General features: G+C 50.2%; 1 protein-coding gene across 4 annotated transcripts; it reads right to left on the reverse strand.

Moving 5' to 3' along the window:
• Positions 1-486: 486 nt before the first annotated feature.
• Positions 487-6518, reverse strand: THY1 (Thy-1 cell surface antigen). 4 transcript variants are annotated; one of them, XM_044258041.1, is made up of 4 exons: positions 6249-6518; positions 3172-3232; positions 2349-2684; positions 487-1787 (listed from the first exon to the last, which is right to left on the reverse strand). In XM_044258041.1, the coding sequence occupies exons 2-4, from the start codon at positions 3206-3208 to the stop codon at positions 1675-1677; spliced, it is 486 nt and encodes a 161-aa protein (XP_044113976.1). In that variant the 5' UTR covers positions 3209-3232; positions 6249-6518; the 3' UTR covers positions 487-1674. The 4 variants fall into 4 exon arrangements, with proteins under 4 accessions (XP_044113976.1, XP_044113978.1, XP_044113977.1 ...); XM_044258043.1 differs by lacking the exon at positions 6249-6518 and adding an exon at positions 5731-5829; XM_044258042.1 differs by lacking the exon at positions 6249-6518 and adding an exon at positions 5674-5795.
• Between the last annotated feature and the right edge of the window lie 13548 nt (positions 6519-20066).

Here is a 20066-nt window from a genome sequence, read left to right on the forward strand (position 1 = left end):
TTGTCTTTAACATCTTGATTGTGTGGACTGCCACTGTGCCACCTCCCATGCTTACTCTCGATGCCCCTGTACTTCCCCTCTCTGTAGCAGATGTCCCTTGAGGGGGCGTTTCTGAGAACAACCAGGTCCAAGAAGAAAAAGCAGACTCTACCCCATAGTGCTTGTTAGCCTCTTGGGCCACGAGGCTTGGCCCACGTTCGGGCAGGTATGTCTGTTGTTCTGCCAGGTGAGTCAGTGGAGATGGAACATTCATTTATTGGGGCAAATGTGCCATGTTAGAGTTGTTCTGGAAAGTCCAGCATGCAGTGCCCCTCCCCCTTACCACCCCTGCCTCCACCCTGGGGGCAGCAGGGGAGGGGAAGTGCTGATGAACAGGGGAGAGGGAGACTTCACAGGGCGATTTGGAGCTGCTAGATGCACCACTAAGGGAGGGGAAGAGGACCTGGGGGCAGACGGAACAGCACAGCAGAGAAGGGCAGACAGGCATTCTCCAGAGGCTTGGTTTTATTGTGTGGTTCTCTTTTTCCTCAATGAGATACCAGAAGCTGTGGTGCACTATACACAGTCACAGGACAGAACACTGCTGCCAGGGTGGGGCAGGGAGCTGGGGGTTGGGAACAGCCATCTATCAAGGCATGTCTCTCTCCAAGGGCTGCCTCAGATTCCCCCACCCCAAACCTCCCAGGCCCCCAAGAAGCCTGACCTGTAGAGCAGAGGACTGTCGGAAGGCTCAGCCTCCAGCCACTGGGGTCTGGCACTGACGGGGGAGGGAAAGAAGAGCCTCCCGAACACTCGGGCCACACACTCCTCTGCTCAGGGACTCCACCTGGCCTGGCTTCCTGCCTCTAGGTCAGAATTCTGGAAGCTCTTAGGAGCTTGGGACTGGTTGGGAGGAGGCTGGTCCTCTGCCGCCCGCTCAGTGGCTGGCTGAGGTAGTGAGGGACAGTAGGCTCTTAATTGTAGTTTCATCAGGTAGAGAGGGATGCTGGACCCTCTCTTCATGTCTGCAGACCTCCGTCAGCACCACTCCCAGGCAGATTCTGCTCTGTCACCTGGCCATGCCAGGCCCACAGTCCCAAGGGGACCTCTACAGTGGTAAAAGGACAGCTTCTTGCTGAGGCAGAGAATGCTCCTGGAATGTTCGGTTCTGTCCTCTTGTGATGGGCCACAAACGCTTTGCAGTGCCCTCACATCTGGGGTCTTTGGGCACCATCCCCACCTGCTGAGGGATGTACTAGGCCCAGATGCATTTCCTCCTCCTCCTCCTCCAGGTTTCTTCCAGGCCCATGGTCCTGGTGGGCAAGGATGACCCCCCTCCTTCGTCCCCCTGGGACCCCTCTATCCTTCTACCCCTTCCATTCCCTCACTCTCCATCATGTCCCCAACCCTGGCTTCCCTTTTCACAAACTCCCAAAGAAAAGGAAGGATAAACCAGATAGAAGCAGCTCTGGAACAAAGAGTAAAAAAAAAAAGAAGCCAGTGGCGTGCGGAGAGGGAGTGACACAGTGGGCGGGTGGCAGGGGGCTGGGGCGATGATGCATGCGGCGCTGGGATTCCTTATGGGGGGGTCCCCATTGTTCCTCGAGCTGTGTGAGGGACTTGGGGGGGAGGGGGTCAGCCAACGCAGAGAAGTAGGGTCTCTGGCCCGGGCCATGTGGCTTCCTGCCCAAGCAGTCACAGGGAGATGAAGTCCATGGCCTGTAGGAGAGGCAGGGAGAGCAGGAGCAGCAGCAGCCACGAGGTGTTCTGGGCCAGCAGGCTGATGCCCTCACACTTGACCAGTTTGTCTGTGGAAAGAGAATGAAAGAGCAGGGCAGGAGTGAAGAGGGCCCAGGATTCACGCAGCCACAGGCCCTGAGCTGGGGCACATTCCCTTGGGCAGACTGGTGCCATGTTGGCTTAGCTGGAACCAGGGCCAGTCTGCTCTAGTAGAACCAACTATCTTTCTCATTCGCAGCTTCCTGAGTCTTGAACAAACATCATATCAAATCTTTTATCAAGCACCTTCCATAGAAAACTTTGGGTGAGGTAGCTAGTGTCTTCCCTGTTTTCCAGTGTGGGGGGTTCGGAGGAGGACGAGGGGTGGGAGGCAAGTGATTTGCCCAGTCATGGTAGAAGTGTCTGTGACACCATTCCGCCTGTCTCACTGTCCCCTTAGCCCTTCCCCTCATACACAAAGCAGGCAGTGGTTCCCCAGGGCACTAGGCAGTAGCTGGGGGAGGAAGAGAGAGGTTCTGGGCCCCACTCATCTCTGGTCTGGCTAAGGGGACTGCCTGCTGTCCTAGCAAGCCCTCTCCCCTCCAGCCTCTTCTCCCAGCTCACTTGGCCTTGTTGGGAGCTTGCCTCACCTCTGAGCACAGAAACATTCTTGCTGGAGGTGATGGGGGGCTGGCCAGAGAGCCGGAGTTCACAGGTGTACGTCCCCTCGTCCTTGGTGGTGAAGCTGGATAAGTAGAGGACCTTGATGTTGTACTTGCTGGTGAAGTTGGTTCGGGAGCGATATGAGTGCTCAGGCACCCCCATAGTGCCATAGAGCACGTGCTTCTTTTTCTCCCGGGTCAGGCTGAACTCATACTGGATGGGCGAGGTGGTAGAGTTCTCATGGCGGCAGTCCAGACGAAGGCTCTGGTCCACCAGGCATGCTGTCAGGCTGGTCACTTTCTGCCCACGGGCTACCTGCAAGACTGGCACCAGCAGTGCCCACTCCCAAGTTGGGGGGTTCCTGTAGAGCAGGGGACTTCCCACCCACAGTAACTGGAGAGAATGGCCTGGCCAGGGAGGGCACAAGGGTCTGCTTTTTGGGTACCTCTCCCCACTCAAGAGGTCCCTGGGGGCTACTTCCACTTCCCTGATGCAGACCCAGCCTCCTTCCCTCATGTTTTTTAGTCCTGGTATCCCAGGGGGCAGGAGATCTTGGGGAGTTGATGTAGGCTCCCGGTTCCCATTTGGAGATCCCGGCTCAGTATGGGGCAAACTCAGTGAACTGTTATTCCAAAAACTGCTTCAGGCAGCCCGAAGAGCAACTAGGTTACTCAGCGGATTTAGGGATGAAAAAGAGCCCTCTCTCTCTCAGTCATCTCCTGCTCCGAGGTTGGGAGGGAAGAAGCTAGCTTCTCTGAAGGGAAGGAAGCCAAGGTACTTGGAATCACAGCCCTGCCCCTTGCCCAGTACCTGTCAGCAGAAGAGCGAAGCCAATGGTGGGGTTCATGGTGCCGGGAGCTCAGTCCTTGATCTGGGGGTGCAACAGGATGGGGGTCAGCCAGGAGATGGAGTAGGTGGTCCCACATTTACTGCTAGGGCTGGGGGGGGGGCTCAGGGACACATGCTGTGATGGCTGTGCCAGGCAGGCAAGCTTCTCTGTGTGCTTCTCCCCTCCCACTTCTGAGTGACTGTGACACTGCCACTTGGTGCCTCCCTGCTCTGGGAAAATAAGGGGAGGGAGGACACACCTTGTGATGGTGTCTCTGTGTGGAAAACCTGGAGTAAAGGGACTTTGACCATTTCCTTTTTCCTTCAGGAAGGCAGAGACATCCTATATCCTAATTGTGGCAAAGTGGAGCTAACACAACATTTACTCTCTTAATCATTTTTAAAAAAGATTTATTTGAGAGAAAGAGTGAGAAAAAGCACATGTGCAAGGGAGAGAGGAGGAGCAGAGTGGGAGAAAGAGGGAGGGAGAAAGAATCTCAAGCAGATCTGTGTCCCTGTGTGATGGGAGCTGGGGCTTGATCTCAGGACCCTGAGATCACGACCTGAGGGAAAACCAAGAGTCAGTTGCTTAACTGACTGTGCCACCCAGGCGCCTCGGTCTTAATAATTTTTAAGTGTACAGTTCAGTGGTGTTATTAGGTTCCCTCACATTGTTGTGCAGGCAATCTCCAGAACTCCTTTTATCTTGCAACACTAAACCCTACCCATTACACAAAAACTCCCCATTCAGGGATTTTCTGTTTCTTTCTTTCTTTTTTTTTTTTTAAGATTTTATTTATTTTAAAAAATATTTTTATTTATTTATTATCTCTCAGAGAGAGAGAGACAGCACAAGTAGGCGGGGTGGGGGGAGTGGGCTCCTCACGGAGCGGAGAGCCTGAGGCGGGGCTTGAACCCAGGACCCTGAGATCATGACCTGAGCTGAAGGCAGAGGCTTAACCCACCGAGCCACCCAGGCGCCCCAACTTTTCTATTTCTTTTTTCGAAGAAAAATCCCCAATACCCTAACAGTTCCTGGCGTATAATAGATTCTCAAAAGATCCTGAATGAATGAATGAATGATCAAGGGTTGTGATGGGGATTAAGAAAAATGGTGAATGTCTGCCACTAGGACTGCTCCATAGTGAGTGGCCTGTAAATGTTAAGTCCCTTCCTCTAGAAATTTTTCAGACTGTGTGGCTAAGGTGCTTCCAGATGGGCCAGTAGTTGACCTACAGCTAAGGGCCTTGCGACAGTGCTCTCTGATTGCATATGTTCTCTGATTGCATAGGAACCAAGATGTTTGCAGATGTCCAGCTCTCTGGACAGGCCTCTTGGGCCTGCCGTTTTCCAGTCTGGCTTCAATACACTCCCTGCCTAAGCTCTGTTCCCTGCCTTTTTTTCAAAGCCTAGTCGGGACCAACATCCTGGTGTCCCGGAGCAGGTAGCCTGGCCTGTCAGCACTGATGCTCACCGGGGAAAGGCCGCGCAGGAAGGGCTTGCGCGTGGGAGGGCGCGCAGGGCCCTGCCCAGATGCGTGCGCCCAGGTGCACAGCTGGCTGCCTCCAAGGCCCCCCAGGCACTCCAGAGCTGGGCGAGGCTGGGGCCCCAGCAGTACCAGGGGGCGGCAGTTGGTACCTGCTCAGAAATATAACCGAGAAGGCCCCAGGGGTGCTGTTAGGGGAAGAGGGGGTCGGCATCTGGCTTTGATTCACAAACACTGACTTTTGGAGGAGGGGTGCGAGCTTGAGATCTAGGAGGGAAAAGGGGAAGCCTTGGCTAGGACGGGGATGAAATGGGGCTGGGGCTGGATAAGGATGGAGACCCAACGGCACAGTTAACGGTAGGGGAGGCACAGATGTTTTCATTTCCTCTGCCTGGTGGCCCCGCAGCCCAGAACCCAGACAAGTTCTGCACTCCCTCCTTCTCCAGCCCCCGTTCGACTAGCCCCACCCTCATTCCATTTCCGTATTCCACCCGTCTCCTCTCCCAATTGAGGTCCCCCTTCCCCCTCTCATCCTTTCCCAGTTCTCCCTTCCCCCAACAGCCCGCCTTCAAGTCCCCGCCCTCGGCACTGCGGTTTCCCTGCCCTTTGACGCCCCGCACCCAGCCCACCGCGGAGGTTGCAGGGCAGAGATTCCCCCTAGCTCTCGGTCATCCGTTCTGTCCCGAAATCTCACCGCCCCCACCCCATGTCTTTGCAAGCTAGGTTTGGGGACATCTGCGTGGAGAGCAGAACCCAAGGCTGTCCTTGGCGCCCTTCATCCCGGTTCTCCTCCAGCGCCCCGGCTCCAGGCAACCATCCCTTCAGGGGGTGAAAACCCGGGCGCGCCTTCCTCGAAATGCGGGGTGCGGCCCCTGGTCTGCCGCAATTGCGTCCCGCTCCCTGCAACCTGGGAAGCAGACCCCTACCCAAGCACCGGGAGTCTCCTTGCCAGGGCACCCCCGAACCTTTTCTCGAAGCCTCGCGTTGGGAGGACTTGCCTGGGCACTTGGGGCCTCTCCCAGCGCCCCGGGTCCCGCCCTGGCTCCCGCTCCCACCTGGGCTCCGGGCCTCCTCTGCTGCTGCAGGCTCCCCCCGGATGCGCCGCCGCCTCCAGTGGCAGCAGCCTGCCCGCGCCCGCAGTTTTCACCGGGGGTGGGAATGGAGGTGGGCCCAGGGACCGGCCAATCAGAGACTGGGGAAGGGGGATGGGAGGGGGAATGGGAGGCGAGGAAGAGGCTGAAGGAGGCGGCCGCGGTCCGGTAGAGATGTAGGAGTGGTGGTCTGCCGCAGAAGGGGGACCTCACCCTCTGGCTGGCAGGCCAGGCCCAGGATAGGAGGGCTTAGGGCCCCGGGGGATCAGGGTGGGGCAATGCTGGGGACGCTAGCTGCCTTCCAGAACCCCGAAATGATTGCTCCCCTTTTTAGGCTTTTTTTTTTTTTCCCCCCTTTTTAGGCTTTAACCCTTTCTTCTGAATTAGGCTTCTGAAGCCTATGGGAAAACCAAGGGGCCGGAAACCCGGCCGTTAGGTCAGTGCCCATGCCAACCCCCTCCCCCTTTTCAGCGGGAGCCTACCTCCCTGGAGTCAACAGAAGTTTTGGAGTTGGAATATTCCAGGCTTTCTCCAAAGGAAGATGGTGGGGTGTTTTTCCACACTGGAACAGTTCTTCAGAGGCAAGGCAGGCACTGCATCCCACCTTCCCTGGTCCTGAGCCCTGCCGCACTCTTCATCCATCCCAGGACATCCGGACCTTCTGGGGCTTTCCGCTCTGGGGCTGGCACCTCCTGGAGCAGAGAGCTAGAAGGTTCTTCCTGGTTTCATATACTCCTCCTGACACTCCCATCCCCGCCCCACCTCCTCCCTGGTCCCTGAGTTGTGTCTGCTTGTTTGGTCTCCAGACAAGAGGAGGAGTACTGTTTTTTTTTTTTTTTTTTTTTTTTTTACACCAAGCATTGTGCTGGGCACAGTATATTCATGGCTGTGTTGACCCCCCAGCAATAGGCTGGGTTCATCTCATTCCACTTCCCATCCTGTTTCTCAGCCAGTAACTGGGAGAGCTGGCCAGCCAACCTAGGGTGTGGAACCCAGTGTCCTCAGTGCTGGCCCACTCCACCACTACATCCCAGCCCAGTGGGAGGCGACATTGTGGAACTGGGAAAGGGGAGGAGACAGGAGCATCTAGAAAGAATAGAGGAAACCAGGCTCTTAATCCCGTGGGACACCATCCCTAGCCCTATCACTTCAATTTCAAGTCACCAGAAGCCCCTGGATCTTTTTTCTTTTTCTTTTTTTTTTTTTTTTATGGCCAGTGCCAGTGACTTGTCTCCCCACCCACAGGTGAGGAGATTTTTTTTTTTTTTTTGAACGAAGGTTTATTTGCTTGATTTGCATCCTCATGGCCTCTTTGCGGATTCTGGCGGGGGCATCCTGTGGGCTGGCCCTGCTTCCCTGCCTCTGCCTGCCCGTTCTCCTATTTCTTCACAGAAGTCAGCCCTGGCACCTTAACCGCAATTTCCATTACTGCAGTGCTACTGTTGGAAGTCATCCCTGGGCTGGCAAGTGGGAGACTCTCTTCCCTCTCCCTCCCTGGGAGGTTAGGTGGCCTCCTGGCTCTCCAAGGGATGGGACTTTCTAACTGGAATGAGCTTCGAGGATGGTCCAGTCTAGGGGCCATTCACCAGGATAAACAACAGATGCTCTGGGCGCTGGGGTGGGGTGGGGATTTATAAAAAAATGCAGTTGTCCCTGCCCACCTGGGATCTCCTTCATCTAGCAGTACACTGCCTGTGTCTGCACTTTTCACAAGCTCCCCAGGGTCTGGGGAGTGCAGAACGCTGATCTGGTAAGACTGCCCCTCTTTATAGACCAGGTCACCTGGCTTCTTATTGTCTGCTTGGTGATTTTTAAGGCCCTAGATGTCCTGGCTCCTGGCTGTCAGCCTTTACCACCAACTCATCTTGCCCATTCTTCTTCCTGCTACATTCTGGAAACGTTGGCAACCTCCCTGTCACTGCACGCATGTGGTCTCCTGGCTAACAGCTTTCTAGTTCTCAGTCTGGAGGTCTTTCCTATCAGAACACAGTTGCTTTAGGCTAGGGCATAACCCTCTTCTCTCTCTCTCCTTCTCTCTCTCTCTCTCTCTCACACACACACACACATACATAGGCACAGGCACATGTACGGATGGGACTGGAGACAGTTCTTTTTTTTTTTTTTTTTTGGCAGAACATAGGGATACCCAGAGGCATCTTATCTTACAGAAGATATCTGAGCTCTGTCTGTACATGACCCTGGTTGCTGTTTCCCGCTTTGTGGCGGAGTCTCTGAGTGTTGTTGGATGGGAGCTGTGCTATTTTTTTTTTAAGATTTTATTTATTTATTTGGCAGACAGAGATTACAAATAGGCAGAGAGGCAGGCAGAGAGAGGAAGGGAAGCAGGCTCCCTGCTGAGCAGAGAGCCTGAAGTGGGGTTCGATCCCAGGATGCTGGGATCATGACCTGAGCTGAAAGCAGAGGCTTTAACCCACTGAGCTACCCAGGTGCCCTGGAGCTGTGCTATTTTGATAAGGTTATGAGGACCTGGCCTACTTTCTGGGTCCCCAAGCACTTTAGTTCAGGAAGGGGAGGGGGAGTGTGGACTCTCATTTTTCTGTCTACTAAAGCAATATCTCTGGCTGGTTGGAGTTAATGGTTCGAATGAGATAATCTGGGGGCAGGGGTAGAACACACGTTGGAGAAGGGGATGGAATTTTAAAATCTCCCTTTTGCTAATGGTACGGGATCAGGGTGCTGACAGTAGGAAGGGTTTCGGGGAATCCACCCAAAGCAAGATTTCCTGACAGCCTGTGGCTGTTCTGTTGGTTCCTTAGAGCTAACTCTCCCATTATCTCCAGTTGCCCCAGCTAAGGACCATGGGGTAAAAACTCTAAAAATTCATATTCCTTTAGGGTAATCAAAGGACAACCAGCCATACTCACCAGTTTCATCAGATTGGCTTTATAGAATCCCAGAGAGGACAGAAGCCGTCCCATCATTTTACAGCTGGAGACTTAGGTTCAAGAGAGGAAGGATTTGTCAAAGGACTGACAAATACTTTGAAACATTTCCAGGGCTGGCTGTATCCTAGATGTTCTGACTCCTCATACAGTGCTCTCTACTGCTCCCTTCTGACTTCTACTAAACTGATTTCACTGGTCCATGTTGAATAAGAAAAGCAAGGACAGTGTGGGGTACTCTAAACATAGCTGTGAGGTTGTCCCCTTGTTCTGATCACCTCCTCTTCACTTAATAAGGGAGTGATTTTTTTACCCCTGGGTTTTGGAGATGGCTGAACACACGATCCTTGACACCAGAAAGATGAGATGGATGATAGCTTATTAGTCACATATGCTCACAGCCCAGAGGAGGACACCACACATAGAGGTTGCACAGGAGTGGAGTGAACAGCCAGGAGCTATGGGAGGCAGACTTCATTATTTAACATTGGCTTTCTGAATAATTCTGTGGGCTGGCATGGAAGTGAAGCCCCCTCCTCAGAGATAGTCGGGAATTGTGACTCATCTCCATGATAAGGAGGTTTGATTAACTTGGGGAACTTATTAGCAGAAACTAAGTTGGAAGGAGGACTTGTGGTTAGGTTGTTGAGGTGCTTCAGATTTTTTGTGTTGAGAGCACATACTGTTGAATCCTAATTTGGGGCTAATTGAGTTCTTATGCCACCTTCCTTTCCTTGGGAAGACCTATGTTTTCATGCTAAGGTTATACCCTCTGCTTCTTTGTAGCAACGGTGGTAGAAGGCATGCGTGTTTTTAATGTCCAAAGGCAAAAAAAAAAAAAAAAAAAAGAAAAGAAAAGAAAAGAAAATGTAAGGTGGTAACTTCCTGTTGACCTGCAGATTTCTTCGGAAACATGACTAGTCTATGAAATTCAAAAATCTTGGAATCATGGCCTCTATACTCTGCTGCTTCTCCTAATCTCTAGTTGAGGTCAACTCCCCAAGTGAGGTCACTTTCTGAAGAAGTGCTTGTTTGGTTGGAGAGTGTGACAAAAAATAAAATTTATCTCTTAGAACACAGGGCAGAGGGCAAGGGGACAGAGCACCAATGGAAATATAATACTTGATGTTTTATTTATTTATTTATTTAAAAGAATTGATTGACTGATTGATTGATTGAAGGAGAGGTAGAGAAACATGGGGTTCATTCCCAGGACCCTGAGATCTTGACTGAGCCAAAATCAAGAATCAGAAGCTCAATTGACTGAGCCATCCAGGCACCCCTCAACATTTATTTCAAAAACCTTATTCATGGGTGTATAATTAAATAATTAAAAGACATTATTGTTCTAGGTGCAGTGTTCTAGGCATAGGGCTAGACCCTGGAATTACAAAGATCAACAGAGCACAATCTCTATCTTCAAAGTTTTGTCCAATGGTGGAGACAGAAATGGTATGGAGATGGTTAGAGAGCAGTAAGGTAAGGACGATGGTAGGATGTGTAGAGAGCATTGTGGGACTGCAAACAAGGGGCAAGTGATGACCCAGTCTGTCAGAGGGACTTTCTTGGAGGAGGTGAGATATGAATTGAGTCTTTCAAGATGAACGAGAGTTGCCCAGGTATGGTAGATTATTACGTTAATGGTCTCCAATGAAGCATGCATCCTGGTACCCATGCCCTTTGTGTGATTCCCTTCCACATTTATTGTGGGCTTGGCCATATAAACTGAGGTGCCTCTGTTTAGATCAACCACCACTTGGGATCAACTAGCTCCCAACTGACTACCACAAGAGTGATCACAAAAGCATGTGTAATCCCAACTGATGCCACATAGAACAGAAATAAAGCATCCCAGGTAAGCCTACTAAGTTGAATATTCTAAAACCTGGATACAAATTCTTTGATACTGCTTCATCAGGAAGTTAGTCTGTGTCAGGAGCCACGCTGGCAGATTAAGAGCAAAATGGCGCATGCGCTTTTGAGGAACAAGATGTGATTGGCTGACAGCTTATGTAAGAGGTGAATGAACACTGCGGGACCCTTAGGTGGTGGAAGGGAATGATCATGCGCGCGCTGCATGATAGGGCTGCTCATTGGCTATTACAAACCGTATATATGTGCATGAACTTCCGTGTAGGGGAGGAGCTGCGGGGCCCCGGGAGCGGTGGACCAGCACGGGTTCCCGGCGCTGCGGTGTGGTGCGCCTGGCAGAGACCCCCGGGGCCCCGGACGGGGCTGCTTCCAGCGGGGCATCCCAGGGACAGGGCTGCCCCCAGATCGCGGCGCAGGAGAGCGCAATAAAGAAGCTTGCCACCCTGTGTGCCCCCGGGTCGTTCTTGATGGTGAGAGCGACACGTGGTGCCGAAACCCGGGAACGCTTACGTGGCGGGAGGACACACGGGAGCTAGGCAACGATAAGGTAAGAGTGCACCCATTTCTGTCTTGTGACAGGGAAGTTCCTTAGGGACGAGAAGAGTAAAGGTTTCCGGAATGGGAAACGAGATGGCTAGGTATAGAATGGAGGGGCCGTTAAGGGACCTTCTTAAGGCAAATGGCACACCCTTAAAAGCAAAAACGGCCCGCTCATTTTTAAGAGAGGTGGAGGAGGTCGCTCCCTGGTTCCTAGAGGAGGGGCTGCTGAATATTCCGCAATGGGAGCATTTAGGGGAAGATCTCAGGCGCAGTCCAAATATCGCACCTGGAATTCTTGCCGTGTGGTCTTTGGTGAGGGTCTGCTTACAATCTACACGAGAGCCCTTAAGGCGAGCAGTGCAACAGGGAGAGGAAGTTTTTGAGCAGGTGAAGGAGGAGTCCCGTAAAGGGTCCTCACGAGACTCCGATTCCGAAAGTGAAAGCTCAGAAGGGCTCTCAGAGAGTGAGCTAAATGACATAGAAGAAAGGGAGGAAAATAGAAGGGAGGAATCACAAGGTCTACAGGCCTTAGAGGAGCTTAAAAAACAGCTTGAGAAAAAAGAGGAAGCACTAAGGAAGGCCATGGCGGAGTTAAAATTGCAAGAGAAAGCTGTGGCACAGTTAAAATTAAAAGTGGAAGCTACAGCGATGGTGGACCCTACTCTTCCGCATCCCGGCCCAACCGCTCCACCTTATGAGTGGCCTCCACCTTATAGATCTAGCTGTTCCAGAACTTGCCATTGTCCAACTTGCATTGCTCAAAACTGGAGGGAGGTTCTTGGTCCAGAAAGGGGGTTTTTCCCCGTTATGGAGGATCAGAATCAACAGAGATATCACCAACCTCTGGACTTTAAACTAGTAAAGCAATTAAAGGAGGCAGTCATGTCTTATGGGCCCCAGGCTGCCTTTACTGTGTCCCTGGTAGAAACTATAGGGAGCCTTTTCCTCACTCCTGAGGACTGGGGCAACCTAGCTAAAGCGGTTTTGACCGGAGGTCAATATTTGGAGTGGAAGATCCAAAATCAGGATAACTGTCAGGACACAGCGCGGAGAAATACAGCCGCAGGTAATCCTCAATGGAACATAGACATGTTAACAGGCACAGGACAATACCTCGGATCCCATGCACAGAGCAATTATCCACCTGGAGTGTATCAGCAGGTAGCAACTGCAGCTTTAAGGGCTTGGAAGATTCTGCGGGGGGCAGGAGACTTACAGGGGCAACTGTCCAAGGTGATACAAGGACCAAATGAACCTTATGCAGACTTTGTGGACAGATTAATGCAAACAGCAGGCAGAATGTTCGGGGACGCGGACGCAGCTATGCCATTGGTCAAGCAGCTAGCCTTTGAGAATGCTAATAAATGGTGCAGGGAAGCCATTAGGCCTTGGAGGGCGAAGGATTTGTCAGCGTATATTAAAGTCTGCAGAGACATCTCGGGACCAATGGTCCAAGGTCAAGTTATGGCCGCCGCCTTCGCACAGGCCTTACAAGGCGCTGGGGGGACTCGTCCCAAAGGGTGCTTCCTGTGTGGCCAGGAAGGCCATCTGAAAAGGGATTGCCCAAAACGAGGGACCCAAGCGGGGGGACAGAAACAGCCGCAGCCAGTTAAGTTTGTAAGGCCAGAAGGAGCACCCTTGGCTAAATTGCAGGGAGGCCCTAAACCGCAACTTTGCCCGAGGTGCAGAAAAGGAAATCACTGGGCTAGCGAATGTCGCTCTGTGGCTGATATTGAAGGAAACATCCTTCCCACAAATAATTGGGGAAATGCAAAAAACGGGAAGCAGGGCCCGTCCCCCCGGGGCCCGAATCAAATGTACGGGGCGGTTATGACGCTGCCACAAGTGCCGAGACAATTGTACCCACCGACAGGCCCAGAAGAGCCACCTCAGGCTCAGCAGGACTTGACATCTGTGCCGCCACCAGATTGGTCTTAACCCCAGAAATGGGAGTGCAGGCACTGCCCTCCGACTTTCACGGGGGCCCACCGGAGGGCACAGTAGGACTACTTCTAGGCAGAAGCTCTTCCACCCTGCGAGGCCTTATTGTCCACCCTGGGGTGATCGATCCAGATTTTACAGGGGAGGTAAAAATCCTAGTGTCATCCCCAAAGGGCATCTCAGTTATCAATCCAGGGGATAGAATTGCTCAACTTTTGATACTGCCTAGTAAACATGACAATTATGAATCTACAGGCAGGCAAAGGAGTGGAGGGTTCGGATCAACAGGGACTTCTCTAGCCTGTTTAACAATGGACATGAAAGATAGGCCTATGACATTTCTAAAAATAAGAGGAAAACAATTCTGGGGACTATTGGATACAGGAGCAGATAAGAGTATAATAAATCTAGCAGATTGGCCAAAACAATGGGCACTCGTTAAGGCCAACCAAACTCTGAGAGGGTTAGGAGTAGCTACCAGCCCAGATATCAGTGCCTCCTCACTAGATTGGGAGGATGAGGAAGGCCATAAGGGAGTTTTTCAGCCCTATGTATGTTCTCTCCCAATAACCCTCTGGGGACGAGATGTACTTGGACAAATGGATGTTGTATTAACCACAGAAAGAATTTATAGTGACAATGCTAGAAATATGATGAAAGCCATGGGCTATAAACCTCGTCACGGCCTGGGCCCAAAAGGGCAAGGGACTCCTGAACCAACACCCATGGGAGGCCAGGGTTTTTCCCAGTGGCCACTGAGGCAATAAAGATTGAATGGAAGGATGACACACCGCGATGGGTGCCTCAGTGGCCATTGACAAGAGAAAAATTAACAGCTGCAGAACATTTGGTTGAGGAACAGCTTAAAGCTGGGCACTTACGTGAATCAATATCTCCCTGGAATACCCCTATATTTGTTATAAAGAAAAAATCAGGAAAATGGAGATTATTACATGATTTAAGACGAATAAATAGCCAGATGCAAATAATGGGACCCATCCAACTAGGTCTCCCAGTTGTCACTGCCTTGCCTAAAGATTGGCCTTCTATAGTAATTGATATTAAGGATTGTTTCTTTTCCATACCCCTACATCAAGATGACACAAAAAGATTTGCTTTTACCTTGCCGGCCATCAATCATACTGAGCCTGATCGCAGATATGAGTGGACAGTGCTCCCTCAAGGTATGGCCAATAGTCCGACCGTGTGTCAGATATATGTCAGCAGGGCTCTAAAGCCATTCCGAAATGCGTTCCCAAATGTTTACTGTTATCACTATATGGATGATATTCTAATTTGTGGCAATGATGCGCAGACTCTCCCAGCTGCGCTGACCTATTTACAGCAACAATTGGCTATATGGGGGTTAACAATCTCCCCAGAAAAAATTCAAATGGGAAATTTAAAGGAATACCTAGGCTTACAAGTCTCCAATTCTATAGTAACACCACAGAGAATGCATATCCGTAAAGACCAGCTCAAAACATTAAATGATTTTCAAAAACTTCTAGGAGATATTAACTGGATACGACCATACTTAAAAATAACTACATCAGAATAGAAGCCATTATTTGAAATCCTGCCTGGGGACCCTAAATTGGATTCTCCAAGAGCACTCACCCCGAATGCCATCAAAGCTTTACAGTTAGTTGAAAATAGGTTAGCCCTAACGACAGCAGACAGATGTGATCTAGAAAAACCTGTATATGCCATAGTCATCCCATCCTTGGGATCGCCTACGGGAGTGCTATGGCAAGGAGGACCCCTACAGTGGATTTATTTACCACATAACCTTACCCGGGTCATTACCCCTTACACCACTGCGGTGGCTACTGTAGCTAACAAAGTCCTTAAGGCAAGCATACGAATTCTTGGAAGGCTGCCTGACATATGTGTAGTCCCTTATGACAAGAACCAGCTAGACATTCTTACAAACACTGTCGATGATTGGGCCATTGTAACAACCTCCTATCCTGTCATATTTGATAACCATTACCCATCACACCCATTAATTGATTTCTGTAAGGATACCCAACTCATTTGGCCAAAGACATGCAGGCTAGAACCCTTAGCTGGTGCCACCACAATATTCACTGACGGCAGTAAGCAAGGAACGGGTGCTTACGTCATTAATGGACAAGTTACATCTGTGGTGGTGCCTGCAAACTCAGCCCAACGAACTGAATTGCTAATGGTCATCATAGTCTTACAAAGATTTGGTGATCAACCCATCAATATAATCTCAGACAGTAAATATGCAGTTGCCGCCACTCGGCTGATAGAAACAGCCATTATCTCCACCAATCAATCACCTATCTCTTCTTTGCTGACAAGTTTACAGGAGGCAGTGTTGGCTAGGCACGCACCCTTCTACATTGGACATACTAGAGCTCATTCAGAAATGCCAGGGTCTATGGCAGAAGGAAATAAAATAGCCGATGCTAATGCAAAATTTGATTTCTGTGGGACAATAGAAGAGGCTAGAGAATATCATAAAAAATGGCATGTGAACTCCCTAACCCTAAAAACACGATTTAATATTTCAAGAGCAGATGCACGTGATATAGTGAAAGGATGTGGTAATTGCACTGTGCACCTTCCTACACCCTCCTTAGGAGTAAACCCAAAAGGCTTGTTGCCTAATCATCTTTGGCAGATGGATGTAACTCACATACCATCCTTTGGTCAGCAACAATATTTACACTTAAGTGTTGACACCTGCTCTGGAATAATCAGTGCAACCCCCCTAAGGGGTGAAAATGCAAAGAATGTGATGACCCATTGCTTGCGCAGTTTTGCATGCTGGGGAGTACCTAAAAACCTAAAAACAGATAACGCACCTGCTTACACCTCCAAAACTCTTAAGAGTTTTTTAGCATGCTACAATATTCAACATAGCACTGGAATACCATATAATCCACAAGGTCAAGGAGTGGTGGAGAGAGCCCACCTAACATTTAAAACAACCCTACAAAAAATTAAAAAAGGGGGAATAGGGGAGGACTACAACACACCTAAGGATCTCACTAACCTAGTAACCTTCATTTTAAATTTTCTAACCCTGGACAAAGATGGCCTTTCCGCTGCAGAGCGACATTGGGGCCAGCAAAAAAAAAGATGCAAATGATGGTCAAATGGAAAGATATACTTACAGGCCTCTGGAGAGGCCCGGACCCGGTGCTCCGATGGCACCGAGGATCTCTCTGTGTTTTTCCTCAGGATGCACCAACTCCAATCTGGGTGCCAGAGAGGCTCACGAGGATGGTGGTCATGGAGCCTGTGGACCCTGTGGATGACGATGATGATAAATCTACATCCCAACACCAAGACAACGGCGGAGCCAGTTCAGCTGTGGGCTCTCGTGAAAGCGTGGCCGTTCCCACTGCCCCTGACAAATGAATCAGATATTCTACAAGTGGACTCGAACAATTTGCCGGTGTTGCTTCGCCACAAACGAGACTTTGGGATCACCGCAGCCGTAATTGCAGCCATTGCAGCGTCTACGGCCGCCGCAGCAATGGCGCTAACAACATCAGTACAAACTGCTGCAACTCTCAACAACGTCACAGGACTGGTGGCCGAGGCTCTCGCAACACAAGACCAAATCAATGGACATTTACATGCAGGGATTCTCATTGTAAATCAGAGAGTAGATCTAGTACAAGAACAGGTTGATATCCTGGGGTCATTATTGGCTATTGGATGCATAAGGAACATGCCAGGACTCTGTGTTACCCCAGTAACTTATGGTACCTGGAATCTCAAGTTCCAGAATTTAACCCGACAGTTGAGAGCCCAAATTGTCACCCTAAATGCCACTAAGGGGCCCATTGCCTCAGTCCAAGATTGGCTTAACATGCTGCAGCAATCAGTCTCGTTCCTCAAACAATGGGCCAGCCTGGGAGCCTTGGCCATCCTGCTAGTGATAGCCAATGTATTTATGATACGCTGGTTTTGTAGCCTCCGTCGTCGACAACGTCGACAGCAACAACTCATGGCCCAGGCCATGATGGCTCTCGAGGCTGGTACCTCCCCCCAAGTATGGCTAGGCATGCTAGACCGGTAGTCAAAGACGGGTAAGACTGATCCCACATCATAGCAACCTAAGACAGGGGCCCCTCGACCAGGAGGAGTACCCGATGACGGGTAAGCATGGGTAGTGAGGATCGGCAACCTAAGACAGGCACGGTCTCAGCCATCACATATAAATAAAATAAAAAAGGGGGAGCTGTCGGGAGCCACGCTGGCAGATTAAGAGCAAAATGGCGCATGCGCTTTTGAGGAACAAAATGTGATTGGCTGACAGCTTATGTAAGAGGTGAATGAACACTGTGGGACCCTTAGGTGGTGGAAGGGAATGATCATGCGCGTGCTGCATGATAGGGCTGCTCATTGGCTATTACAAACCGTATATATGTGCATGAACTTCCGTGTAGGGGAGGAGCTGCGGGGCCCCGGGAGCGGTGGACCAGCACGGGTTCCCGGCGCTGCGGTGTGGTGCGCCTGGCAGAGACCCCCGGGGCCCCGGACGGGGCTGCTTCCAGCGGGGCATCCCAGGGACAGGGCTGCCCCCAGATCGCGGCGCAGGAGAGCGCAATAAAGAAGCTTGCCACCCTGTGTGCCCCCGGGTCGTTCTTGATGGTGAGAGCGACAAGTCTGTGTTCCCTTATGAATCTCAATGGGGATGAAACTGCTTCAGTCAATGGACTATGGCAGAAATGATGTTAAAAGACTTCTGATTATTTATTTTTTAAAAAGATTTTATTATTTGAGAGAGAGAGAGAGAGAGAGTACAAGCTGAGGGGAGGAGAGGGGCAGAGGGAGAGGGAGAAGCAGACTCCCTGCTGAGAAGGGAGCCCAATATGGGGCTTGATCCCAGGACCGTGAAATCATGACCTGAGCTGAAGGCAGGCACTTAACCAACTAAACCACCCAGGGACCCCAAGACTTTTGAATTTAGATCTTAAAGGACCATATAGGTTTTATTTTGTTTGCAGGAACGTTACCTCTTATGGCCACCATGTAAAGTGCCTGACTATCCTGAGGCCATGCTGTAAGGAAGCCCTAGTCACATGAAAAGACATTATGTAGGCAGTTTGGTAGATGGTCCCAGGAGAAGTTAGCCTTCAGAGTCATTTCAGCCCAGGCTCCAGATATGTAGATAAAGAAGCTTCTAGATTATCTCAGCACCAAAACTGTTTGAGTTGTCCACTAGCTGCTCACATTTTAAAGCCAAGGCACCAGATGTGGTGGGACAGAGACAAATCTGTCCAGAGAACTGATGAGCTTTAACAAAATGGAGGCTGTTTTAAGCTATTGTTTTAGGTGATTTGTTATGTAACCATAGATTTCTGTCACATGAATTGATACTAAAAGCGTGGTGCTGTCTTAAAAGCCAGAGCATGTGGTATTTGGAACAGGATGGTGGGTGAAGGCTTGAATGACAGGCAGCAGAGTTCTGAGTGCCCTAGAAAGGGAGCTGGAAACTGCTTGGACCAAGGCTGATGAGTATTACATAGTGTCGAGGCCACTGGCAGAAAGTGGGCCTGATGAGTTTCTGGGTTTTGCTTAAGAGATGTAGAGGTGGGATGTTAAAAGTGCCATCTGGGTGCTTCTAGCTGGCATGTCGGGTGTAATAATAGAGGGATGAGCTAAATAAGGATCTGTCCAGCTAGCTGGTTTGGGAAGGAAAACTAGTTCTCATTTCCAGTCTCTATAGCAGGCAGCAGATCCCCCAAGTTAGAACTGGTCTAAAGGTAAAGAAGAAACCATTGTAGAATTGTAGAATCAATTGTAGAATCTTTGTTAAGACCCCTAGAAGATTTAAGGTGGTGCCTAGTAGACCACCTCAGTTAACCAAAAGGGTTTCTAAGAATAGTAAAGTTGTTTTATAGCTGGAGTAGAATCTTCATGAAATTAACTATATATGTGGCTTTTGGAGCAAGAAGTGAAGCTAATAATACCCCTAGAAAACCCATAAAATTTCAGAGTATTGTTTTGGAAAAGACTCTATTAGTTTGGGCTAAAAAGAACTGAAATCGTTAAAAAGTGAAAATAGGCTTCTGGACCCCCAATTTTCTATGGGTAGTAAGGTGGCCAATATTCACAAGGGCCTTCTCTTATGGGCAGAACCAGGAGCCCAGTGGGTATAACTAGAAGCCACGCAGAACTGGATGCTATTCAAGTAGAATGAGGGAGGGGTCCTGATAACAGAACCTGGCTGAATTTCAGAATTGCTTTGAATCAGTGATCTCTATATACCTCCTATTTTTCTCCTTTTTAATAGTTCTCCTGTGCCTGTGTCTTGACACTTTGCTGGCGCATGGAGGGCAGACATCTTGTCTTGTTAGTTCATAGGTCTTTGGATCAAAAGGAGCCACACACGAGGAGTTGTACCCCAGGGGCTCAGTCACATCCAGACTTGCTGCACCTTGTGAGATCATGGACTTTGAGCGTGGTGTATGATTGGATACTATTTTGGGTGTTTTGGGAAGGATGACAAACCCTGCGCGTTAGACTTGTAGATTGCTACGTTAATGGCCCCCCAATGAGTCACACCTTTAACAAACTGATTCTGGGCTTAGCTATATGACATGCTTTAGTCCTAGGTAGATGTGACCTCACACAGGCAGAGACTTCATAAGCCCTTGCCCATCAGGACTTGGTTCTTGGAATCCAGTTGCTATGTGAGAGACCAGGCTAGCCACGGGAGAGAGACTTGAACTGAGATGCTCCAGCTGGGAGCCTCACCCAATGGCTAGACACCCTGTGAGCCCCTCTTGGAGCATCCAACCCCAGCGCACCTGTCAGCTGACCACAGTGTGTGGGTGAGCCCAGCCAACTCTGTTTGGACCAAATGTATGCACTATTCCAGCTGATCTCTAACCAAACTGCTGATTCACAGAATTGTGGTTACCTTTAGTTACTAGTCTGAGTGGTTTGATACACAGCAATAGATAACAAATAAAGCAGATGAAGGGAAGGAAGGGCATTAAGACAGAGGAGATGGTGTGAACAAAAACATAGAGACAAAGCAAAGTGGGT

Source organism: Neovison vison, chromosome 7 (genome assembly GCF_020171115.1).
Source record: "Neovison vison isolate M4711 chromosome 7, ASM_NN_V1, whole genome shotgun sequence".
Classification (NCBI taxonomy): Eukaryota; Metazoa; Chordata; class Mammalia; order Carnivora; family Mustelidae; genus Neogale; species Neogale vison.